This window comes from Triticum urartu, chromosome 7, assembly GCF_003073215.2.
Source record: "Triticum urartu cultivar G1812 chromosome 7, Tu2.1, whole genome shotgun sequence".
Taxonomy (NCBI): domain Eukaryota; kingdom Viridiplantae; phylum Streptophyta; class Magnoliopsida; order Poales; family Poaceae; genus Triticum; species Triticum urartu.
Genome location: NC_053028.1, coordinates 615289893 through 615316157, shown reverse-complemented (window position 1 = coordinate 615316157; position 26265 = coordinate 615289893). Strand labels below are relative to the sequence as shown.

The following is a 26265-nucleotide window of genomic DNA, read 5'->3' as shown; positions in this document are numbered from 1 at the left end:
AGTCCATGTCGAGGCCGGCGAGGATTTTGGACACGATCTCTGGATCGGAGAGCGCGGCGGCGGTGCAGGCGACTTCATCGGTGAGGCTTTTGATTTTTCCAAGGTATTCTACCATAGACATGTTACCTTTTTGAATATTCGTGAGCTCAATGCGCGTGTTGATTGCTTGAGCTTGGCTTTGAGCAGCAAACATGGCATGGATAGCACTCCATACTTCGGCCGGCGTCGAGAGCGTTGCGACCTGTGCGAGGATCTCGCGGGATAGGGATCCCATCAAGAATCCTTGGAGCTACTGCTGCTGTGCATACCAGAGGGATCGTGCGAAGTTGACTACCTGTTCGTCCTTGCCGTCCTTGGTGATGGTGAGCGTGGCCGGCGGTGGCGGGCTGTGCGCGTTGAGGTGATGTTCCATCTGGGCCCCCTTGATCTGGGGCAGCACAATGGCTTTCCAGAGCAGGAAGTTGCCCCGCGAGAGCTTCTTTTGGGGTGGCGATCCGAGCAGGGAGGTGTTGGTGGAGGTGGAGGAAGAGGAGGCAAAAGGGGATGATGATGATGTGGTGAGCGTACCCATGGTGCTGGCCGCCATGGCGGTGGTGGTGGTGGACATGCTGCTCGGTCGCTGCGGTAGCTAGATGCGATCTATTCCTAACCTATTGAGGAAGAGGCTCTGTTACCATGTGAGATGAATTGGGAAGCGTAGAACCCTTCGTCTGGGCCATATTGTATTATATAGAGAGCATGTCGTGGCTTACAAGGAAGGGATCGATCGAGAGAAAGAGGAGATCAATCCGTTCAATTACAGGAGGTTTAACAGAAGTACAAAGTTTAAACTACTCTCCCATCTCTATACAATGTATTCTAACAAGTGCATGGATAGTTACTGATGCAATAATTTTTGCATAATAATTTTAGAATTATGAAGAAGTGTTCCTTATCATCGGTGTTAAGGATTCTTTCATGACTAATGCACGGTTGAATAAATGATTTTCTTCAAAATCCCGGTGTACATCTATTTGTCGCCGTTAGCAGTGGCGGAGCCAGGATTCGAGTATAGAGGGGGCCGGATACGTATATTGATCAAATCTTGTTGATAATTACTAGTTGCTTCTAGTAAAATTATTGATCGTTGGGGGGGGGGGGGGGGGGCCAGGCCCCTGCTCGTCCCCCTGGCTCCGCCCCTGGTCATTAGGTGGCACTATACTCATGCCGTTGTACCGCTCAGGCAGACAATTTCATGGGCACACGTTAATTATCTTTCCGGTTGCAACGCACGAGCATTTGTGTTAGTAAATAAAAAGCTTTCATGAGGCCCACATTTGAATAAACAGAAGGCCGTGAAAAGGCCCATAAACAACTAAACACACATCGACGTTCCTATAGTTGCTAAAAAAATCGACGCTCCTTTATCATCGATCGAGGCGGGAACGACATGTATACGTGTGCCTTCGCATCAACACGTCAAGGCATCTTGTTAACCGTCAGATCGGCAGAACTCACGGCTGAGATCACCAGCGTGACGCGTCCAAGTTTAAACTGGAGTCGGTGACCGCCTCCGATTCCTCCTTACGCAGCACGCACGAACGCAATAAATACATACGACGGCCTCCTCTTCTCCACCAAAGCAAACCAAAGCAAAACAGATCAATCGACATGGCTCGCGCTCGCGCTCGCGCGTCGTCCATGTGGATGCTGGCGGCGCTCGTCGCGGCGTTGCTTGTCGCGATCCCAGCTGCTTCCGCCGCTGCGCCCACGGAAGGCGGCAGCACGGGCACGGTCATCGGCATCGACCTCGGCACCACCTACTCGTGCGTCGGCGTCTACCGGAACGGCCGCGTCGAGATCATCGCCAACGACCAGGGCAACCGGATCACGCCCTCCTGGGTCGCCTTCACCGACGGAGGCGAGCGCCTCATCGGCGAGGCCGCCAAGAACCAGGCGGCCGCCAACCCGGAGCGCACCATCTACGACGCCAAGCGCCTCATCGGCCGGGGCTTCGCCGACGCCGTCGTGCAGCGGGACATCAAGCTGCTGCCCTACTCCGTCGTCGACCGCAAGGGCAAGCCGCACATCCAGGTGCAGGTCAAGGACGGCGACGTGCGCGTCTTCAGCCCCGAGGAGGTCAGCGCCATGGTGCTTACCAGGATGAAGGAGACCGCCGAGGCCTACCTCGGCGAGAAGGTCACCCACGCCGTCGTCACCGTGCCGGCCTACTTCAACGACGCGCAGCGCCAGGCCACCAAGGACGCCGGCGTCATCGCCGGGCTCAACGTCATCCGCATCGTCAACGAGCCCACAGCCGCGGCCATCGCCTACGGCATCGACGAGAAGGGGCCCGAAAAGAACGTCCTGGTGTTCGACCTCGGCGGCGGCACCTTTGACGTCAGCGTGCTCTCCATCGACAATGGCGTCTTCGAGGTCCTGGCCACCAACGGCGACACGCACCTAGGCGGTGAGGATTTCGACCAGCGCCTCATGGACTACTTCATCAAGCTCATCAAGCGGAAGCACGGCCGGGACATCGCCGGCGACCTGCGCGCGCTGGGCAAGCTGCGCCGGGAGTGCGAGCGCGCCAAGCGTGCCCTCAGCAACCAGCACCAGGTGCGCGTCGAGATCGAATCGCTCTTTGACGGCGTCGACTTCTCGGAGCCTCTCACCAGGGCACGGTTCGAGGAGCTCAACGCCGACCTTTTCCGCAAGACGATGGTGCCCGTGAAGAAGGCCATGGCCGACGCCGGGCTAAGCAAGGCCGACATCGACGAGACCGTGCTCGTCGGTGGCAGCACCAGGATTCCCAAGGTGCAGCAGCTCCTCAAGGACTACTTCGACGGCAAGGAGCCCAACAAGGGGGTCAACCCCGACGAGGCCGTCGCGTACGGCGCCGCCGTGCAGGCCAGCATCGTGAGCGGGCACGTCGACGACAACACCAAAACCATGATCCTGCTCGACGTCGCGCCGCTCACACTAGGCATGGAGACGGTCGGCGGTGTCATGACCAAGCTGATCCCGAGGAACACGGTGGTGCCGACGAAGAAGGCGCAGGTGTTCACCACGTACCAGGACAAGCAGACCACCGTGTCCATCAAGGTCTACGAGGGCGAGCGGAGCATGACCAAGGACAACAGGCTCCTCGGCAAGTTCGACCTCTCCGGGATCCCGCCGGCTCCGAGGGGCACGCCGCAGATCGAGGTGACGTTCGAGGTGGACGTGAACGGCATCCTGCACGTCAAGGCGGCGGACAAGGGCACCGGCAAGTCGGAGAAGATCACCATCACCAACGAGGGCCGTCGGCATAGCCAGGAGGACATCGACCGGATGGTGCGCGAGGCGGAGGAGTTCGCCGAGGCGGATCGCAAGCTCAAGGAGCGGGTCGACGCTCGGAACAAGCTAGAGACATACGTGTACAGCATCAAGAACACCGTCGACAGCAAGATGGCCGATGCCATGGGGAGGGATGAGAAGGAGAAGGTCCAGGATGCGGTGAGGGAGGTGAACGAGTGGCTCGATGACAATGCAGAGGCGGAGAAGGAGGACTACGATGAGAAGCTCCGGGAGCTGGAGGACGTCTGCAACCCTATCATCACGGCGGTGTACCAGAGGTCTGGAGGCGCACCAAATGACCACACGACTGAGGACGACGACGATCATGACGAACTCTAGGCACGTGCAACTTGTTAGATCATATAGTATTTACTAGTTTCTTTTATTTTTGCCCTACAAATATATGTACATATGCACGTTTGCATTGCATTCTTTCCTAGTATAATATAAAGTTGTGATACAATGATTTTATGACGTACTCATTGGTTTATAACTAATCCTTTATTTATGAGTTATTGTTGGAATTGATGAACTCTAGTTGATTGAGAATCAACATCTATTGGATGGTTAGGGGGGGGGGGGGGGGGGGGGGGGGTTGTATCCTAGCCCACCATATGATATCAAACCACCTGCGGATTCTTCTTTTAGTGAGAGGCGATGTTTCTGTTAATAGTGAGATGTCTATAGTGCCTTTGTCAATATCAAAACCTGTAGGCTCATTCTCTCGAAAATGCTTATAATGATAGTATATATATACGTGCATGCCTTCACAAGGATGAGTACATGTGAGCACCCGTGTATGTATATTATGTTTATAAAAAAACTCGTCAGTTTCTTGATGTTATGGCCGATGGTGTTCTCCTAGCACCACATGCACCATAACTACACGGAGGAAGACACAAGTGGGCGCTTCAGCCACCTCTTATTTACGCAGATATATATACCCTTGAAAATCAATGCACATCATATTGTCATGGGTTCTTGCTCACACATTTAGCAGTAATGAATACGCTGATTTGTCACAAACTAACCACTACTATAAAGATTTCTTGACAAATTGTTGTTTGCCTTGATTTTCGCATACCGTGTTCTTTAAATGGCGCCAAATCCTGTGCGTGCGTGCATGCGTGTGCATTATTATCATATGCCTTTGTACTGTACAAGATCTCTCTTGGTTCATAAAATAATCACCATTTCTAATGTGCTGAATTCACAATAAATATTTTATTAAAGAAAGATGCTGGCTAGCTAAGCATACTGAAGACTTCCGTGAAAATTGATGCAAGTTTCTTGTCAAGTTCGTAGAGTAAAGAGGTAGTAGAAAACTAGTGTGCTCCAGATGGATGTTGGCTGGTACTATTAGCCGAAGACATCTCACGACACCATGACACAAGTTGGAATGATTGTGCTACTCTTTTGTCTTTACTACACGTGTTGATTAATGACACTAATGTTGTTCCGATAAAGTAAAAAAGTGAAGTCACTACTAGTACTCCCTCCGTCCGAAAAATCATGTCCCTCGAAAGTATCATTTGTGTTAAGTTCTACTTTCTATGTAAACAAATATAAAAGCGTTTAGGTCAAATACTTGAGTGATCTAAATGCTCCTATATTTTTTTATGAAAGGAGTACAATTTAGATTGGCTCATCCTATTGGCACACTTGTGAGATTTATTCATACTGGTCGCTTGTCTTAGATGAAAGGGACAAAAAAATGCTAGCAAAGGAAGCCTAGCACCTTGTAGCATTTAGCCTTGGTAAACCTATAGTGGTAGGAAGCATCCGAAAAACAAGTTTTACCACCATTATGAGTAACAATAGTTTAATAGAATAAAAGGAAAAATAATCTCAGACCATTTTAAGAAGTTTTTAGTGGTTTTACAAGGCTACGGGGCAGTATATATGTTAGAGTTTAGGCAGCGGATTGCGCGAGCACTTATAGAAGTTCAAGGTGTCATATAAGTAAATGAAAGTTTCAAATCATTAATTGCATGATTGTTCAGTTGGTGAGGCACTTCGGCCACACCTACTCTCTCACACCTTCATGTGTTGGTTGATAAATAGTCCTCACCTGTAGTGTTGAGAAATCAAAACAAACATGTTTTTATAGATAGAAGTACCAGTTGTCCTCTTATATGTTCATAGAAATTGATGCATGTTCTTCACTTGTGACAAAGAATACTTGGAATAGGAGGTAGTGGGAAACTAAGTCCGTGGGCAACATTTTATAGATAGTTCTTAACTAGGCAATATGTTTGAAGGATGTGTACACATAGGAATAATCCATTGGCATCCATTAGTAAGTGTCCAAGAACGTGTTCATGCTCGTGTCCATCCTCTTCTCCGGCTGGACGTCCGACTTCTTGGGCCGCCGCGCCACGCTTGTGACAGCCAACGCCTTCTTTATGGCCGGCGCGCTCGCCTTGTCCCTCGGCGGCAGCTACGCCGGCCTGATGGTTGCATGCTTCATCATCAGCATCGGCATGGGTTTCACCCTCGTCGCCGCGCCGGCCTACAACGTCGAGATCGCTCCGCCGTCCACGCGCGGCGTGCTCTCGTCGCTGCTCAACGGACAAATGTGATGGTTTTGAGTAATTTACTCGCCTTGAACTGTTTTATATATAAAACAAGTAACAAAGGACAACGGGCCATCCAAAGGTTGATTTATTTCTGTCGAGAACCAAGATCTAAGCAGGTCTGTCTGCCTCGCGTTAATTGGGTGACAATCACCTGTCGTTTATCAAAAAACAAAGTGACAATCACCTGTCATTTCCACGAGGTAAGAGACAAATAAAAACTAGCCACACTGAATGAAATCTGTGGGGTAGCTGATGGATCTCACCGGCTAGCTTGCTCGTCGTCTTCTGCAAGTGCACCAAGTTGTAGATCTCTTTAAGGAAAAAGGTGTGGCTGAAGCAGAACCTGGGGCCGGCGAGGAAACAGGGCGGCGCCATGACGCACGATGCAGCCGCCGAAGCCACCACCACGAAGCTGCTCGCCGTGCTTGAGAAGCCACGGCGGAACATGTACGCCTTCGCCTGCGTCACGCTCGCCTCCATGACCACAATCGTCACGGGCTACAGTACGTGAGTCGCCGTCGTCCATGGCTCGAATTTGTACGTCACCGATGCTCTGCCGCGTGATCGTGTGCCTCCACTGCAGATCTCGCCTTGATGAGCGGCGCGGAGCTCTTCATCCGCGAGGACCTGGGCCTCACCGACACGCAGGTCGAGCTGCTCGCGGGGTCCATGAACGTGTTCATGCTCGCGTCCATCCTCTTCTCCGGCTGGACGGCCGACCTCCTGGGCCGCCGCGTCACGCTTGTGGTCGCCAACGCCTTCCTCACGGCCGGCGCGCTCGCCATGTCCCTTGGCGGCGGCTACGCGGCGCTCATGGCTGCGCGCTTCGTCACCAGCATCGGCATGGGGCTCACCCTCGTCGTCGCGCCGGTCTACAACGCCGAGATCTCGCCGCCGTCCACGCGTGGCGTGCTCTCGTCGCTGCTCGACGTACGTATGTGCCGGCGTCTCATGGACAGGAACAGGGTTCGATTTGACTGGTGATGAAGGAGCTTAATCTGTTCTTCTTGGTATTATGCATTGGCCAGATTTTTATCAACGTCGGCATCCTTCTCGGCTACACGTCCAACTACGCCTTGGCCGGCCTGCCGGCGCACCTCGCCTGGCGCATCATGTACGCCATCGGGGTGCTCCCGCCCGTGCTCCTAGCCGTGGGGGTGCTCGCCATGCCGGAGTCGCCTCGATGGCTCGCCATGCGCGGACGCCACGCCGAGGCGCGCGCGGTGCTCTGGCGCACCTCCGACACCGCCGAGGAGGCCGACGTCCGCCTCGAGGACATAAAGCGGGCCTTTGATGCGCCGCAGGCTGCTGGCTCCGTGTGGCAGGAGCTGATCGTCCGGCCGTCGGCGACAGTCAGGCGAATCCTCATATGCGTTGTCGGGCTGCACTTCTTCCAGGAGGCGTCCGGCATCGACGCCGTCGTTCTGTACAGCCCGCTGGTGTTTAACAAGGCCGGCATGTCCGCGACTAGCTCCATACTAGGCGCCACCGTGGCCGTCGGGGTCGTCAAGACGTGCTTCATCTTCGTGGCCATGCTCCTGGTCGACCGCGTAGGCCGGCGCCCGCTCCTGCTGGCCAGCGCCGGCGGCGTCGCGGTGTCCTTCACCGCTCTGGCGCTCACGCTCTGCGTCCGCGAGACATCGTCGGCAAGCGCAGCCGCGTCCGTGGCGTCCGTGATGGCGTTCGTGGCGGCGTTCTCCGTCGGGTTCGGGCCGCTCGCGTCCACGTACGCCGCGGAGATCATGCCGCTGCGGCTGCGCGCGCAGGGCGCGGGCCTCGGCATGGCGGTCAACCGGCTGACGTGCGGGGCGGTGAGCATGTCGTTCATATCCCTCGCCGGGTGGATAACGATGCCTGGGTGCTTCTTCCTTTATGCCGGCGTGGCGGCGACGGCGTGCGTGTTCGTGCACCTGCGGCTGCCGGAGACGAGGGGCCGGAGCTTGGAGGATATGGAGGCCCTCTTCGCCAAATGACGGACGTGTCCACTCACTCCTTGAGAGCTGAAAATATTGGCGCAGACAGCCACGATTTGTCACCTGCATCCGCATGGGGTTCGCCGTAATCGTCGCGCCGGTCTACAACGCCAAGATCCCACCGCCGTCCATGCCGGGTTTCGTGGCCAGGACTCGATTTGACTTGTGGAGTTTAAACGTCTCTTGATAGTATTATACTTTTGCCGGATATTTATCAACCGTCGGCATCCTTCTCGGCCACCTTGGCCGGCCTGCCGGTGCACCTCGGCTGGTGCTCCATGCACGTCATCGGGGGTGCTTCTAGAGTGTGAAGAAACAACGACTAATAACAATTGTGTCACATGTTGGCTTTGCCATCAGCATTCACTTTCTTTGAAGATTGCCCGACATAATTGAGAGGCTAGTAAGAGTTGAGATCATGTCAATTTCATTGTTTTTGAGATAGCTCATCACTCATGTCGAGTGGTAACTGACTGCTTTGGAAGGGAAAGAGCACATGTGAGGGTACGGTTTGTATGGTCCAAGATAATCAGATGTGTGCGTGACAACGGTTTGGACACCTGCAAAGCTCCCTTTGCCTTTTGGTTTGCAAGAAAATGACGTCCGGACCGCGGAGCAGACCGATACATGACCGTGTTGGATGATAGAACACGTCCGGATCAAATGGTTGCGGATGGTTAGAGGGTCCACGTTGGGGATTACCTAATAATAGTAAAGATGATGTAATTTCTGTTTTATTTGAAAGGAAGATGATGTTAATTTCAAAAACCTAAACTAAACACACTGCTCTATACCAACACGTAGTCGAGGCCCTTGTGGCTGCACGCTTTTGGCATCGGCATGGTGTTCGCTCGTCGTCGTGCCGGTCTACAACGCCAAGATCCCACCGCCGCCCCCGCGCAGCGTGCCGTCGTCGTTGCTCCACGTACGTCTGTGGCGGGTTTCATGGACATGACTCGATTTGACTTGTGCTGGAGTTTTAACGTCTCTGGAATTCTGGATAGTATTATACTTTGGCCGGATATTTATCAGCGTCGGCATATCCTTCTCGGCAACACGTCCAGCTAACTACGCCGCCTTGGCCGGCCTGCCGGTGCACCTCGGCTGGCGCTCCATCTACGTCATCGTGGGTGCTAGTAACAGTTGAGATCATGTCAATTTTGAAGACCTAAAGTCACCGAAGATCCAAAGCCTATGAACAGGGTTACAGACGCGTGGACTAAGGACGTGTCCCCCTACACATACTCCTATATAACATGACGCAACGAACTAAAGAAAAATAATAAGAAAAAGCTAAGCCAAAATATCTATGCTAGCTTGGAGTAGTGCTACTGTCTCTGCATGCTGAGCTCCCTGCGGAAGTTGCCGATGAACCTCTCCGTGTTGGCAAACAGCTCCTCCCGACTCATCTTCACGTCCCCGTCCATGTCGACTTCACAATCTTCCTCCTCCTCCTCCTCCTCCTGGCGTGCCTTTTCCTCTCCGCCGGCTTGCTGGCCGCCGTTCAGCGAGCTGAGGAAGAAGATGCTCGCCGTCGACGGGCACTTCTTGAGCACCTTCAGCACCACCTCCTTGGTCTTCGTCTTCAGCTCGATGATATTAGTCACCACAAAGGCAGGCACCACGACACGATCACCCGCAACCGCCGTCCGGTCGTCGGGACGGACTGATTCAGCTCCAGCCCTCTGGAACGGCGAGGCCTCGACGGCCTGACCGGCACTCGGAGACCCTTGCCGGTCTTTGTCGTCGGCGATGGAAGCGCCGCCGCCGCCGACGAAGGCCTGGATGCCGAGCGCGAGGACGATGCCGTTGAAGAGGAGGTAGCCGTAGGCGACCCTGAGGAAGACGGGCAGCAGCAGCGCGAGGAGGAGGAGGGCGAGGAGGGAGCTCAGCTTGGCCACCTGGGAGATCAGTGCCGCCGGCGGGAGCGTGAGCTTGACCCCCATTGATCACGAGCTCTGCCGACTTGCCGATGTAGCTAGCTAGGTAGCTAGTGGTTCAGGTGCACTGGATGCCTCTATTGCCTGGGCTCTGGAGCAAGGAAAGGATACTATCTATTGGTCTAGCCGCCCGGCCAAGTATATATAGACAAAAATCAGATATTTTTCTGGCTGTCTTAATTAAATAATGAGATATTTCCTTGCTGGCTAAGAAAAAGAAACATATCTGTCACTGCACTGATGACGTAGAAGAATTCGTAGTGGGTATACCTATGGGTTGCTCCACTAGTAGACCAAGTTAATTAGCGGGAAAAGACAAAGCGTTGGGGAAACATCACATTAAGCTAGCTAGTAGTAGTGCACTGATCGAATACTTAGGGCGGTCCAAATTCATGCATGCCATACGCGCACGTTACGTGTCCGTGGTACCGCAGAAATAAGATGCAGTGAATGAGTTAGCGCGTTGGACGGTGCTACCACGAGTACGTACAGTCGCGATCAGCCGTAGAAGGGGCGTGCCCGTCAAAATCATGACGCGCCGGCTGCGGACGAGTCCATATTGGCCCTGTCGGCCAAGGTTTGTGGCAACAGTTTAGACTCCAACAAATGAACGCACGTTACGCACGCACGCACGTACACCGTATGAGCACCTCGAGGGATATTCCTCTTCCACCAACGTTATAAAGTCTGAAAGTAAATTCAGAAAAAAATACAAGCATATGTGTCAAGTTTAGGAGTTGAACCCGAGTGATATTGATAAAAAATATATGCCCCTAAAAATAGAATCTTTTCGATTTTTGCATCGTGTAAAATAGGGCACTCAAAGCATCTACAGCCAGACTTGGCAGATCCGACCTCTCAAACGCATGTGGACGCGTCCGGACGCATCCGCGGACAGTGACCAGTCACGCCTCAAAAAATGCATCCCACATCCGGATACCTCAAATCCATATTATTACATGCAACGCAGCGATCTTTGAGCGGAGCTTCGTCCGGTGCCGCTCCCCGCTCGTCCGGCTCCGCCGTGGCCATGTCCAATGGCCGGCTGCACCCCTCAGAGTCTTGGTCCGGCCGCCGGCAAGGTAGATTAGGGCATGGAACACGAGCCGGCTCACGGGACTCAATGCGTCGTTGTCTCCCATGCCCTAATCTTCCTCGTCGGAGCCCAGAACCCTTTGGGTGCCGGTGGATGTCAGATTGATGATGGATCTGTCCTGGGACGTGTCGGCCACATCCACCACAACGCGGTTGTGGCGCCCGGACTGGTGTACTGTACGGGGCACCGGAGAATGCGACTCTGCCTCGCCGACGTCCACCACAGCGAGCGCAACCGCCACGCCCCATGTCCGCTGTCGCGCACGCCTGGAACGACGCACGATGTTTGCGTCGGACGACGCCCACGGTGGGTCCATGGCCTCAGTGCGCCAATGGAGGGGTTATGCGTCCGCCACCGCACTCGGACACCAGACGGACCGCACCGCCTCCGATGAGGCAGCGACGGCGGCTGCCCTAGCGTCGGATCCATGCACCATTTAGACAGACACAATGGATTCCCGACCGAAGGAGTCCGAGCGCTGCCGGGCACAGGCTCCTCCCGGGGATGGTGGAGCGCAAGCCTGACGGCCATCTCCTCCTCGGGTCCACGTGGGATGAGCTCGGGGTCAACTGATCTAGAGGTGAAGGACTCGGATCGTTGCCCGACATGCCAGAGACGAGTTTGGGTGGTGGAGGGGAGTGAAGGGGACTGAAGTGAAGTGGCTAGGGTTTGATCCGGCTAGCAGACGTGGAGAAATATATGTGGGGTCGGGTGGGCCAGCGTGGGCCGGGTCCAACGTGGTGGGCTTGCCGGGCGCCCCCATATCCGATCCATATTTGGGCTGGATATGAGGTGTGCCGGTCAGCCCGGGCATTTGAGGATCGTTTGAGGTGCCTGTCTGGGTCAAAATTTTGCGGCCGAACCGTGACCGGGCGGCCCGCCTGGGTGTATGAGCCGAGTTTGAGGCGCCCGGCTGTAGATGCTCTCAAAAGCAGTTATAGGGCACCACTACTCTAACGGATGATTTAAATAGAGCACCTAAAACATGCCAACTAAAACTTGATCATTGCATACATTAATTCAAACATCCAAACATACAAAGTTAACATGCAAACTTAAACTTGATCATTGCATACTTCAATCCAAACATCCAAACATTCAAAGTTTTAAACATGTAAACTTAAACATAGGATGATTGATTCCTACAGACACACTACAAACACTATAGATAACTACTCGTCATCCTCATCACTAGCGCGCGAAAGGTCAACCAAATCAATGTCATCATCCGTGTTGTCCTCCTTGATCGCCCTTGAGGTGCCACCCTCGTCTTCCTGCTCTTTCGCCTTTTTGCAATGTGCAAAGAACCTCATACTCCACAACGAACCTCGCCATGGCCGCCTCATCACTCTCAAAGGTGTTGAGCTAATCCAGGACGATACGAGTTTCCCTCTTCTCCTTTCGGGGCATGATGTTCACATCTGGATTGATAACTCCGCCACCTTTCAGGATTCAACTTCAAGAAAATTCATCTTGCACTTCAGCCGGCCGAGCCTCCAACACGCAACGTCGAAAGCACATGTAGCGAGCTCCACCATGTTGAACATCTAGAGACAATGTTGCTCCCTGTCGCACGTCAGCTCGGCGGCGTAGCAGCCGGACTGCTGCAGCCAAATGCCAAGGAAACCCATCTTGCTCCTTGGCTCGCGGCGCGGCTGCATCTTCCGCTCGGTGGCGGTGGCGGGCGACTTGCACGAGGCACTGGTGCGGTGTGGCGGTGGAGGCACTGGTACAGTTTTGGAGGTGGCCGGAGGGACGGAGGGAGCAGGCGGATCCCATGTCCATTTTAGGGGTTAGCATTGAAGATGCCCTAAGGATACATCCAACTACATTATTACATTCTATACCAAACGCCGTACAAGATAAAGTCTCACCTTCTAACCCATACGCATGCTACCAAGAGATCCACACACAACAGCGTCTATGCAACTTGCAAGCCTGAGATGTTCTGCACGGGATAAAAGAAGTTGCATGGGATGATTCACTAAGATAAATGAAGTTGAACGGGATTGTATTTTTGCACGTAGTGAAGAAAGAAAGGAAAAGCAAATACCTGTGTGACAGCTGAGGTGTGTACAACGTGAAAAGAAATGAAGAGGGTAGAACATAATTCAGATGTCGGCGTCTTACCAATCCCTTTCATGAGATCAATGACAAACAGATCCATTTCAAAAAAATATAATTACAAACGGACGTATGCCAAATGTTTTTCGATAGAGAAAACCATTGGCCAGAATCACAACCTCGTTGAAGCTCGAATAAAAGAGACACCTATCGGGCTGGTACTTATATTTTCTTTTATGGGATTGTTAAATCTCAGTCGACTGAGACTATCTCAGTCGAAGCTATATTTGCGACTTCTTACATGAAGATTTGTGCAAAAAAATAAATTATTTCTTTCTTTCTTTTTATACGTTATGTCACTTGACTGAGATCTAGCCACACCCTTGTTTTTATTAACCACTATAGACTATGATTTTTCAGTTCTTGAGCCTTGATGGCCCTACATAAAGTAAACTATTTGCTGAACTAAGGGCCATACATTCTAAGGTGTCAATGTTCTGACCAAAAATGAAAGCAAATGAAGCAATGTGCTTAACCAGATTTCCATGTATTCATGGTATTCATGGGTATTATTGAATGCACACCAAGCATCCAACCATCCCAATTGACATCCACCAATTTCATCCAGAATTCCTTGTATCATCAGATAGGAAGCAGGGAATCGTGACAAAGAAGAAGAAGAAGAAGAAGAAGAAACTCAAATCTGTTTGAATCTAGCTGATATCTGCGGGATAAAAAAATGCTACCCCCTCCCCCGAATTTTAGGGTGGGCCTCTTATGCACCCTATTTTCAATCAGGTAAAGGCACATCAGCCTGTAGATTTTGACATGTATTCCACCTATTATTCCCTAGGTGTAGCATTGTCCATCCAGAATCTATCCTTCCGTCCTCAAGTGGTGGTGCTAGGAGATGGTGTCCAATGGTGTTCTGTGGGAGTGCAGGAGGCGGGGCATGAGTGCAATATTACAACGTATGAGGCCATTAGGCCCCGAGCAGCGCAACCCGCCTGGGCAATGTCCAAGGGCGAAGCCTATTTCTTCTCCATATGTCCAGGGGAATAGTCCAGACATGTTGGGACACAAAAATGCCCTCTGAGTCTTTCGAAGATGACTCTCAGAGTTTTGTCAAATGTCTGGACTATCCAACTCCTAACCCAGATCATATATGGGGAAGAAATGAGGCTATCTAGACATGTCCGATACGTCGCCTTGACACTCAAGTCCATCCCAAATCCAACATAAATTCCCTTCGGTCCTCCCTTTCCTCATTCTATCCTCTCATCGCCGCTTCACCCCAAACTCCAGTCTCGATACGCCCACTAGCCATCGTTTTCATGGACTACTTCGACCGCCATTGCCGGAGGGGTCGGGGGAATCCGACAATGTTAAGCAGGAGCTCCTGGCAGTGGTGGATGAGAAGGAGCTCACCCTCCGCCACTCCCTCCATCGGTTAATGGTGGACATAGGAAGCCACGCCCCGTACCTGCCACCCTGTGGCAGATCCGGTAGCTGTGATTCGTGGATAAGGGCTACGGTTGTGCGTTTACATTTGCATGCGATAAGGACTGTTGAGGGCGGTTTCAATGCTAAACCGCCTATGCCAGCAATGCTTATTCCAGTTAGTCTCCAATATAGCTGATTAAAAAGTAATTAATTGTATTAGTTACACACACAACTGACCATACATAGAAAATTCAAAGACAAAAAAATTCTTCCCCATCTAAACTTATTTCTACCGGCCACCCCAAATTCAAAATAACACAATGTTATCCGATCCAAGACAGATCCTATAGATGACCTTAATACAACTATGAACTTTTTATTGCTTGTGTTGTGAGCTTCTAACCAAAGTAAAGAAGCTATAAGCACAGTAGGTCTTACATACTCAGACGACCTCATTGTAGGGATCAAAATAGGTGAGTCACGAGGAGGACGCTCCTGGGGGCCAATAAGCTCTTGCTGAATAACATTTCCTTTTTAAACTAGGCTAATCCTCTTTTCATTAAAAATCACAACAGAGATATAATGTACTGAGATTACAACAGACAAAAATGAAGGGATGCGAGTCCAAGCACGCCTAGTAAACCCATTGCACACACTAGTCATCGAAACGTCCTGAAACATCCTCAAACCTCCAGCTTCATAGCATTTGCAAATACGATCCTGTGGCATACTCAAACATCCTCAAAATAGGGGTCAAACAACTACATACTTGCAGTTCATGCAGTTCACAGTTCGTCCACCTGCAGCTCCAGTGCTTGCAGCTCAAAATCTAATTGCTTCCCAAAATCCTTCATTTTTGCGACACTTCTTTCTTTTTGGGCACACATTAAGTTTCCTGCTACCTCCTACTCCCATGTATTCTTGTGTCTCAACATGTCAAACCTCGCACCAATTTCCACGGATATCTTCCCCATGCTTGCACAAGCACAACTAGCAACACAGAACACTTTCTTCTTCTTATGGACATTGTAGCACTAGAAGTGTCGATTACTTATTAGCTAGGGGACGAGGGAGAGGGTGGATAAGTGCCTTCACCCAATTGAATATAACTATCATACAAATGCAATGAGAGAGCTGTGAAAATCAGCATTGATTCACCATGTTGTAGATGATGATTGATTGATGAATTTAAAGCAGCATGGACTTGTATTAACTAGACACTCCTAAATTTATAAATAGTACTAAAATGCAGGAGCTATTTTGTTTTTTCAGCCTTTTTTGTGTGTGTGCAAATGTGTTTAACTCATTTTGTTCTGTGAAGTTTCAGTTACTTTTGTGACTTAAAATACTTGTGTAAGTTTGGGTCACTTTTTCAGAACTTTCAGTCACCATTTTCATGTTACTCTTCTAGTTTTGCACTTGTTTCGATTACACTTTTCTTTTTGTGCAATAACACCTTGCATTGTAATGTTCCTGTTCCCTCGGCCTGCACTAGATGAGGTGACTGTGACGATGGAGCTCCTGACATGCTTCGGGGATGCCTCATGCCTACGTTGCAATTTGGCCAAGAGTTAACTCTCGCCGATTCATTACCCGAGCTTGGATCTCGCGAAGCTCGTCAGTCCATGGCGAGAATTCCTGATTAAATACCTTGATCTCCCTTTGGCAGTTGCGGTGATGCCCTGCACGGAACTGCAAAACCCCTCATAGATTACGTCACCAACCACATCCCAACCTGGAAGGACAACCTCCTCATGCGCAGCGGCTGATTCTTGTCAATTCGACAATGACCGCCACGACAATGTACCATATGCTCGGTTTGGACCTCCCTCCTTGTGTCTTCAAGTGCTTAATGGGTAATAATTAAGACAAGAACTAAAACCTGAGAAAATAAGCACCAAAATTGTTCCGAATTAATCCGTGAGTATTCCCATTGGCTCCGGGAGGGTTTAGGGTATTCTGCAAAAGGTATAACATGTCTGAAAACAAAATATTTTATGGGAGAGACGTCCTTCTTGGGCCAACCCTAAAAGACATGCCCAAGTTGGCCTAAAGGCCGAAAAGGTAGCGCCTTCCCCCCCCCCCCCCCCAAAGATGGATGAAAGGGGTCGGGTTGCCCCTTCGCCCTTTCCGATCTATATATACGTGGGGAGAGACCCCCCTTGAGACACACCAAATCGCAAGGGGATCTACTCCACATAGCTACACTCTAATACCAATCGAATTTGTCTAGAACTTTAGACTTCTAATCAGACGAGCTCTAATCCCGCTCTTTTTGGTCTAACAAGATTAGACTGCTAATTAGATGAAAACGTTTCTAGGCTTATTTATCACTCTAATTTCCCCGGAGCTCTTCTTTCTGGACGTCAGAGTAATGGCGGATTACTACTATATATGGAACATGATACCTTGGAGGGGTTGTCTACTTCAACACTAGATCAATGGATCGTCTCGAAAAAATTATCACAGCTGGGAGGTATAACCTAATTGCGGGAGTTTTCACGCTACACCAACTTATTTTGCTTCCGCTGCTATGTTAGGTGGCGGGTTTGATCGCTACTCCTCATCGGCATAGTATTTCTAGGTGTGATCGTGTAGCATAAATTTTTCTTGTGTACATGTTCCCGTAAAGTGGCATTATGAGCAAATATATGAGTACATGCAGGTATGATTAGTGCATATGGTGAATTGCGGCGTTATGCAGAGTGATTAGAGAGCTTTAATTACTAGACGCTCATGTTGTGACTCTTCTAATTGTGAAGTTTTGATCTCGACGGTACGTAGGAATGCTGTTACAAAGATTTGGCTTTCTGAAGTTCTTTGATGAAAATTCAAACGAAAAAGTTCTTTTATGCTGCTTCAGAGTATGTTGATCGTCGATTGACGTTAAGCTTCAGATTCTTTGAGTTCAACCATAGTTGAATTTTTTTTTTACAACGAGGGCGGCTTGTAGAGTTTAATCTACATGGGATCATGTGTATCGAAGTTTAGTATGAGACTTGATATTTTTAATTAAGTCTCGTGTTTTATACTCCCCACCAAGGTAGTCAGAGTCCCGACTCGATCCTAGAATCCTATGACTTCACGACCCTACGGAACCATGTCGATCCAAGTCACACTATGAATCCAGATCAGGTAGAATCCATGTTGAGTCGCGATCCAAATCATAGAATCATGTACAAAACTGTAGAATCCCGACTATGGTATGGACTATGTCCGATTCTACTACTTTATCTAAGCCGTTTGTTTAGTTGTAGAAGAATAGTATGCCATTATCCAAACCATTTTCACATACCTCATGGCCCTTTATTCCCCTCCCAAGCCCAAATGCTCAGGCGCTGACACCTTTGATCTGGCTCTCAAAACCTAGATCAAAATTGAGGATCAGACTTGTTGACAAATGAAATTGGCGTGGGAAGGAGGATGTGTCAAGATTAATCAGAGAAGGAGAGCAAGACCTTTCAAGGTTAAGCACTACAGGGTGGATATAAAAGTGATCGGTTATTCACGTATTCTAAAAAACTCATAAGTAAATTTTGTGCGTCGAAGATTTCAATGTTCTATATATATTTGACTCTCATATATGTTCCACACATCCAAGCTAATAGTAGGTTAGCCATAAAAAGAAGTGGAATAGAACTAGCATTGATGTGTACGTCTTTGCTTCATATTTAGTCTTAAAACTCTATAGAACCCATATAAATTTCTTCTGTGTATACAAAATATCTTCTTTGAGTAAATCTAGTAGAATCCTCGATTCCACGACTCGATACTACGACTCGATTTTATCTAAGAAAAATCGATCCGACTCCGAATCCCGACTCTGACTACCTTGCTCCCCACATGTTAAAACAACAACGTGAAGTGTCATACTTAATGGTTTCATAGAAGATCTTTTTTTGCCAACATATCCGATATTTCCTTGGCGGTAATTAATTAAAAATTATTCGCAAAAAATTAATTAGAAATCAGATATTTCCTTGCTGGCTAAGAAAAAGAAGCATATCCGTCACTGCACTAACGACGTAAAGGAATTTGTAGTTGGTATATACCTACCGGTTGCTCCACTGAACCAAATTAACTAGCGACAGGAAACGATGGGTTGGCGAAACATCGTCAAAGCATCACTGTGTGCCTAGCTACTACTCCAGCTAGCTAGTGCATGACTATTTACATATATGGATCATTCTAGAGAGGAAGCTCGAGACGGAGACAGGTTTTGAATTAACAAAGTCGAAAAGAACATGGAAAGATACAAATGTTCTGGAAAACAGCCCCTCTCTCTCACACCCATACGCACAGATAGTAGCGCCGGAGAAACTAGATGCACTGAATGAGTTAGCTGCGCGGTGCTACGTACAGTCGCGATCACACAGAAGAGCGTGTCGGTCAAAATCATGACGCGTAGGCTGCGAAGAAGTCATACGGCCTGTCGACATGGTTTGTGGCAATAGCTTAGCCTACGTCGATGTAGCTGAGTTTGCTTTCAGCAACTTGTTGAGAAACGATCTAGCCGGGGTTTTCCAAACACAGACGCAGACGCTCTGCGAGTTGAACATGAGGGACGTTGATAGGAAAGATACGTGCCTGCAAAATAGAATCTACATTGCTCTCGACCTTTGCTTGCAATTGAAGTCAGTGACGTCGCAAGCTCAGATGTGTACATGTATATAGTATTTGTGTACACGTATACATTTATAAACAGTTGGGCTTTATTTACTCCCTCCGTTCACAAATATAAAACGTTCTAACTTTTTGCATGCATCAGATGTATATAGACACGTGTCAGTGTGTTCAAAACATCTTATACTCCCTCTGTTTTTATTTACTTTGCATATTAAAGTTGACTGAAGTCAAACTTCGTAAAGTTTGATCAAGTTTATAGAAAACAATATAGACATTTATCATAATAAATCTATACGATGTGAAAGTACATTTAATAATAAATCTAATGTTGTTGATTTGTTATTGTATATCTTAATATTTTTGTACATAAATTTGGTCAAAGTTTGTAAAGCTTGACTTTGACCAAAGCTAATATGCGAACTAAATAAAAACGGAGGGAGTATTTGTGAACGAACGGAAGTACTCTCTCCTTCCATATATATATGGCCTAATGCATTGTTCGAGGTTGCCTTTGACTATTGATAAGATTAATAATACTTCCTCTGTTCCTAAATATAAGTCTTTTTAGAGATTTCAATGCGGGCTACATACGAAGCAAAATGAATGAATCTACACTCTAAAATATGTCTATATGCATCCGTATGTAGTCCTTATTGAAATCTCTAAAAAGACTTACATTTAGGAACGAAGGGAGTATATGAGTTGTCTAATGTGAAAATTATATTTTACAAGTTCCTTCCATATACGAATTTGATGGTGTGCTTAATGTAACTTGCATGTCATATATTATTGCTCAAACATGTTGTCAAAGTATGCTACAAATTAGTTTCTTGTTTACAAATATTTACTTAATATTGTCATTTTGTATCACATAAATCAAATAATAATGAGTACGGACGTTCAAAACTTTGCAAACAATATATAATTAAGATATATTTCCAGACGCGGGAACCCCGTACATTTCCCAGATCTTCGCCGAGACTATTTTTATAATTCCTTTCCAGCACAGAAGATAGAGCAGACTTCTAGATGCTAGCTCAGAGATCTTCATTCTTTCATTCATGATATACTAAGTGGCATGGATATAGTGAACTTCCCCACTCCTCCTATTCCTCCGAGTCCGAGCACATGCACAAATTATAAAGCCAAAGATTTTGAACGGGGTTTATAAATAAGGAGATTATATTGATATGTAGGATCAGGAAGATCATAAAGCCAAAGATTTTGAACTTCCCATCGCATGCAAGACGATGATTTTAAACGGTATCTTCGCAAGGACGTGTGTGGAATGAGTGGGAAGGAAGAATGGGGGCTCCTTTTAAGGACATGGGGTGCACATAGATCTTAAATGGTAGGGCCAAATTTCTGTGTTAATGGGTACCAAAACATTGATGGGGATGCAGAGAGGTGTGTCACAGCCACAGCCCGGGGCCATAACTTCGTTAAACAGAAGGTGGAGGAAATAAATACAGTTTGTGGAGAGCTGCCACCGAGGGATACTTGCAGCTTGTGGAGAGCAGCCATGGAGAGCAGAGGATTCAGAGTAGAAGGGGAGCAGGGCAAAGGAAGAAGACAACTTCAGTTCCTTTTTGTTTGATGTCTCGCTTTTTTTTTTCTTGAGGCAATGTCTCAATCGGATGAAGCTGCTCTAAATCTGTAGCTAGCTGAGCCAAGCCATCGCCCCGTATCCATCATGCCCAGTACACTCCCATGGACGGATATGATAAGGTGTGGTAAACGGAAAGTCTGAAACGTAGAAGAAACCAAATTTGCTCTTCCTAGGTAAGGATACTGACCGAAGATGGTAGACCGATCAGTTGTGAACTTTTTGGTGCTTCATAACTCAGGGAAGGTGTATGAACGGTGGCCGGGACACGTACTCACATGAAGTTACTATACAATGCTTAATTATTACTCTCTATAAAGAAATATTAGAGCGTTTAGATGATTACTTAGTGATCTATAAACGCTTTAATATTTCTTTACAGAGGTAGTACCACATATCGGATGACAATAGATACAAACAACTAGCATATAGTGAAGACGGATGAGTGCTCGCATCCATGAGCTCTTGGAGGTGGATGATATGCAGCATCGGTGCGCTATGAGGGCGGCCAAGCTTTAGGATGCTGCAATCTCTATTGGTATGTCCGTCAACATATCTAATTCTTTATTGTATTTTTCTAATAAGGAGATTATAAATAATGCAAACCAATTAAGAGTTTCACTAGGAGCTACTGAATGTGAGATACCAATTCGGTGAATGATCTGTTAGATTTGGAGGCGGAGCGTGCCTTAGAGACTATTCGTAATCTTGCAACGGTTAAACCAATGAATGATGTTGATATTGATGCGTTAGGGAGGGGGGTTCGAGTGCTCCATAATCTGTGTGCGGATCTAGCACCCCCCATTCATGAGTCCGAGGACGATGATGTGCCCCTAGAGAATGATGGTGGTAGTATAGTTGAACCCGGTTATGAGGACCGGGCGTCAGAACCTAGTAAACCAAAGCGCAAGTGGAAACGGAAGATCTATCCCGATTCCGCAGTTCGTAGGAGTGCTAGAATTCGAACTACTAAAAAAATTCCATGACGAAATATGAAAGGAATCTTTTAGAATAGCATAGGTCTAAAGGACTTGGCTAAAAGAAGGTTTCTTGCTGAGGCAGCTTTAGAGCAGCGTCTGGACTTCATTGCTTTATCGGAGACTGGTAGAGAAAACTTTGCGCCCCAGTTTCTGTCTTCTCTTGTGGGTGATATTGATTTCAATTGGCATTGCCTCCCTCTGCGAGGAAGATCGGGTGGTATCTTACTTGGCGTGAGATGCGATTCGCTTGAAGTCCGAAGTGTAGTGATGGGCGACTTCGCGGTGAAGTTTCGAGTCAGGTCTAAAATAGATGGTTTCAACTGGGCTTTGGTGGCGGTTTATGGTGCCGCACAGCCTGAGTTTAAACCAGAGTTTCTGGCGGACCTTGTTCGAATCTGTGGGTCGGAACAGTTTTCACTTTTAGTTGGAGGTGATTTCAATATCATTAGGAGGAGAGAGGAGAAGCATAATGGTAACTTTGACGGCAGATGGTCGTTTATGTTCAACACCATTATTGAAAGCTTGGATCTGAGGGAGATAGATCTTTCTGGTAGAAAGTTTACCTGGGCTAATGCTTTGCCAAACCCAACTTATGAAAAACTTGATCGAGCTCTCGCAAGCGTGGAGTGGGAACAAAAGTTCCCTCTGGTTACGATGCAAGCTCTCTTGAGGGGAATATCCGATCACACACCCTTGTTCGTGGATTCAGGGGAGCCGAACCACGTGGGTAACAAAAACACCTTTTCTTTCGAGATGTCATGGTTCGAATGCGAGGGGTTCTTGGACCTAATTGCCAGGGAATGGGATAGAGGTGCAGGAGGTACGACTGCGGTCGAGCATTGGCATAATAAGATTAGGCACTTGAGAAGCTTCTTATAGGGTTGGGCTAAGCACCTCAGTGGTGTGTATAAGATTGAAAAGGATAGGCTCCTTTCTCTTATACATGCCCTAGACATAAAGGCCGAATCTACGATTTTGTTGCCAGCTGAGCTTCATGTTAAAACTAAGGCGGAGAAGAGGTTGAAAGAACTGCTCCGCGAAGAAGAAATGAAGTGGACTTTGCGAGCTAAAGTCCGCAAAGTGGTCCAAGGGGACGTGAATACTCAATTCTTTCATTTAATAGCTAATGGCAAGCACCGAAAGAAGCGAATTTTTCAACTTGAACAAGATGAGGGCACGATTTTAGGACAGGACAACCTAAAAACATATATTACCGAGTATTACAAGCAGTTATTTGGACCGCCGGAGGATAATTGTGTGTCCCTCGACGAGTCTAGGACAGAGGATGTGCCTCAACTATCGGCTGCCGAAAATGATATTCTGGTTGCACCGTTCTCTGAGAAGGAGGTGTTTGATGCTATTGCACAGATGAAAAACAATAAGGCTCCCGGACCGGATGGGTTCCCGGCCGAGTTCTATAAAATGTGCTGGCACATTATTAAGGGGGATTTACTACCTATGTTCCATGATCTGTTCTCGGGACAGCTTCACTTATTTCACTTGAATTTTGGAACTATCACACTGCTTCCTAAGAAAACGGATGCTGTGAGGATTGAGCAATTCAGACCGATATGCCTCCTCAATGTTAGTTTCAAAATCTTCACCAAGGTCGGGACTAATAGGCTCACACAGATTGCGCATTCTGTGGTGCAACAGTCCCAAACTGCTTTCATGCCGGACAGAAATATCCTTGAAGGGGTGGTAGTCCTACATGAAACGCTCCATGAAATCCATTCCAAAAAATTAGATGGAGTAAATTTTTAAGGTGGATTTCGTGAAAGCGTACGATAAGGTCAAATGGCCATTTCTCCAACAGTCATTGCGTATGAAAGGTTTTGATGAAGCCTGGCACCGACATGTTGAATCATTTACGCAAAAAGGTAGTGTGGGAATTAAAGTAAATGACAACATAGGTCATTACTTCCAGACACATAAAGGCCTAAGACAAGGAGATCCGATGTCCCCTATCCTGTTTAACATTGTGGTGGATATGTTAGCAATTTTAATAGGAAGGGCTAAGGAAAATGGTCAAGTAGGTGGATTGGTACCTTATCTTGTTGATGGAGGTGTTTCCATACTTCAGTACGCTGATGATACGATTATCTTTATGGAGCATGACTTGGCCAATGCGAGAAATATGAAGCTGGTGTTATGCCTATTTGAACAATTGACCGGGTTAAAGATTAACTTTAATAAGAGCGAGTTGTTCTGTTTTGGTAGAGTCAAAGACGAACAGGAGGCTTATAGGCAATTGTTTGGGTGCGAGTTGGGAGAGTTACCTTTCTCTTACCTAGGTATTCCAATCCACCATCGTAGGCTGACAAACAGAGAATGGAAGTGCATCGAGGACCGATTTGAGAAGAAACCGAGTTGCTGGAAGGGTAAGTTAATGTCATACGGAGGCCGATTAATCCTGATTAACTCGGTGCTCACGAGTATGCCTATGTTTCTCCTATCATTCTCTGAGGTCCCAGTTGGTGTTCGGAAGAGACTGGACTTCTATCGATCACGGTTCTTTTGGCAGGGTGATGAGCTTAAAAGAAAATACCGGCTTGCTAAATGGGATATCATCTGTAGACCGAAAGACCAAGGGGGTCTTGGTATAGAGAACCTCAAAGTTAAGAACAGATGCCTTCTTATCAAGTGGCTGTGGAAGCTCTCATCGGAGAATGATGCCATGTGGGCTCAAATCCTTCGCAGCAAGTACCTTCAGACAAAAACTTTGTCCCAGGTTATAGTTAGGCCGACTGATTCACCTTTCTGGAAAGGACTGATGAAAGTCAAACAATCTTTGTTTAATAGGATGAAGTTTGTTATTGGCAACAACACTAGCACACGTTTCTGGGAGGATACTTGGCTCGGCGAGACACCCTTGGCCATCCAATATCCGTCTTTGTATCGTATTGTTCAACGACGTGAGGTGTTCGTTGCTTCGGTATTTCAATATATCCCCCTTAATATTCAGTTCCGACGGACGCTGGTGGGCAATCGTTGGGAAGAATGGCTCCGTCTAGTTAGGAGACTGATGGAGGTCCAGCTTTCCCAACAACCCGATGAATTACGCTGGAAACTGACTAAGTCTGGAGTATTCACAGTTAAATCAATGTACATTGATGTTATTAATTCGAACTCCATTCCTACTTCCAAGCATGTTTGGTATGTCAAAGTTCCTTTGAAAATAAAAGTGTTTATGTGGTTTGTCCATAAACAAATTATTTTACCAAGGACAATTTGATAAAGCGTAATTGGATAGGACCTACTAGGTGTAGTTTCTGTGATCGGGATGAGACAATCATGCACCTCTTTTTTGATTGCCCGTTGGCCAAAGTCCTTTGGCAGACGGTTCACATTGCTTTTAATATCAAACCACCGAATTCTGTAAACGCGTTATTTGGGACATGGCTGAATGGGATTGAGCCTGACTTAGCGAAACACATTCGGGTTGGGGTTTGCGCGTTGCTGTGGACTATCTGGACTTGCAGAAATGATTTGGTTTTTAACAGAATATCATGTATTCATTTTTTGCAGGTTATATTCCGAACTACGGCACTGATCCGTTCATGATCGCTACTCACTCCGACGGAGGCCAGGGAGCATTTGGTTACTGGATCTTTCCGCTGGGAGATGGTAGCTCGGGATATCTTCAACCGGTTTGGATGTCGGTCATGTAATAGGATAGGCATCTAGTTTACCTATTTATTTATAGCCAGCCGGTTGTGGCGTCTTATCATGGCTAGTTGGTGTTTCTAGCCCTTTATGGATCTGTGTGAGCTTTCTTTGCTTTTTTAATTTTTGGAGACCTTGGAACCATGTTGACACTATTTTTTGGGTTAATAAGATGGCCGTATGCATCAGTCTGATGCAGAGGCCGGGGAGTCCACCCTTTTCGAAAAAATAGCACAACCGACTTGAGTAAGTGTTCCCATCGGCTTCCGCGGCACTCGTGCACGCGCTTTGCGCAATCCCGGTCTTCATCCCGGTTGGCGTCATGCGGCCGCGTCCTTGCTGCCGCCTCCTCTCGGGCCGTCTGAAGCACAAGTGTGTGTCGGAGTAAATGACCACGGGTAGCCTAGCCGGCTCCCCCTGGCTCTTCAGAAAAATTATAGGCCGATCGAGCCTTCAAGCATCCAAGACGTGGGGCCGCCTTCCCCCAGCTGACTACCTCTCAGGCCGGCTGCACGAAGGCGGCCCAGCCCTAAATCCTCGTGAAGAAAACCACGAGAGGGCAGGCTCCAAAAAGCAGGCCACGAGAAGGCCGACTCCAAGAAGCCGGGCCCCCAGCAGGCGGCCAAGATCGTGCCCTCAAAGTCTGCACCCACATAACGACGATGAGACGGGGCGTGGCTACAGTGAAGCCTGCCACCCCCGAATCCTGGGACGCGCATGACCACAGTGCACCGTACGGGGCGGCCATCACCCGTCCGGCGCGGAACTGTTGCCATGTTGGCCATGACGTCACCCACGGCGAGCTGTCAGTACGACCCATGGGTGGCGGGCCCCCTCAGTCAAGGAGATGCCTAAAGGCAGCCAGGCCTCCCCCAGTCGGCCTGGGGTATGGCCGACTCCCAATAGCCGGCTAGTCCACTCCCTCGAAGCAGGCGCCTCATTAAGAAGATAAGACGAGGTAAGGCTACAGTGAT

The 26265-nt window shown here is 48.3% G+C and overlaps 3 protein-coding genes across 4 annotated transcripts; 2 read left to right on the top strand and 1 right to left on the bottom strand.

Annotated features, from left to right (window-relative positions):
* Positions 1 to 1639: 1639 nt before the first annotated feature.
* Positions 1640 to 3781, top strand: LOC125522583 (heat shock 70 kDa protein BIP5-like). Its single transcript, XM_048687633.1, has one exon. The coding sequence runs from the start codon at positions 1651 to 1653 to the stop codon at positions 3655 to 3657; it is 2007 nt and encodes a 668-aa protein (XP_048543590.1). The 5' UTR covers positions 1640 to 1650; the 3' UTR covers positions 3658 to 3781.
* Positions 3782 to 6138: 2357 nt separating this feature from the next.
* LOC125522772 (polyol transporter 5-like) lies at positions 6139 to 8289 on the top strand. 2 transcript variants are annotated; one of them, XM_048687805.1, is made up of 3 exons: positions 6139 to 6400; positions 6481 to 6827; positions 6926 to 8289. In XM_048687805.1, exons 1-3 carry the CDS (start codon positions 6271 to 6273, stop codon positions 7868 to 7870), a joined length of 1422 nt encoding a protein of 473 aa, XP_048543762.1. In that variant the 5' UTR covers positions 6139 to 6270; the 3' UTR covers positions 7871 to 8289. The 2 variants fall into 2 exon arrangements, with proteins under 2 accessions (XP_048543762.1, XP_048543763.1); XM_048687806.1 differs by having other exon boundaries at positions 6264 to 6404.
* Positions 8290 to 9019: 730 nt separating this feature from the next.
* LOC125522774 lies at positions 9020 to 9935 on the bottom strand. The gene has a single exon (XM_048687807.1). The coding sequence runs from the start codon at positions 9814 to 9816 to the stop codon at positions 9199 to 9201; it is 618 nt and encodes a 205-aa protein (XP_048543764.1). The 5' UTR covers positions 9817 to 9935; the 3' UTR covers positions 9020 to 9198.
* Between the last annotated feature and the right edge of the window lie 16330 nt (positions 9936 to 26265).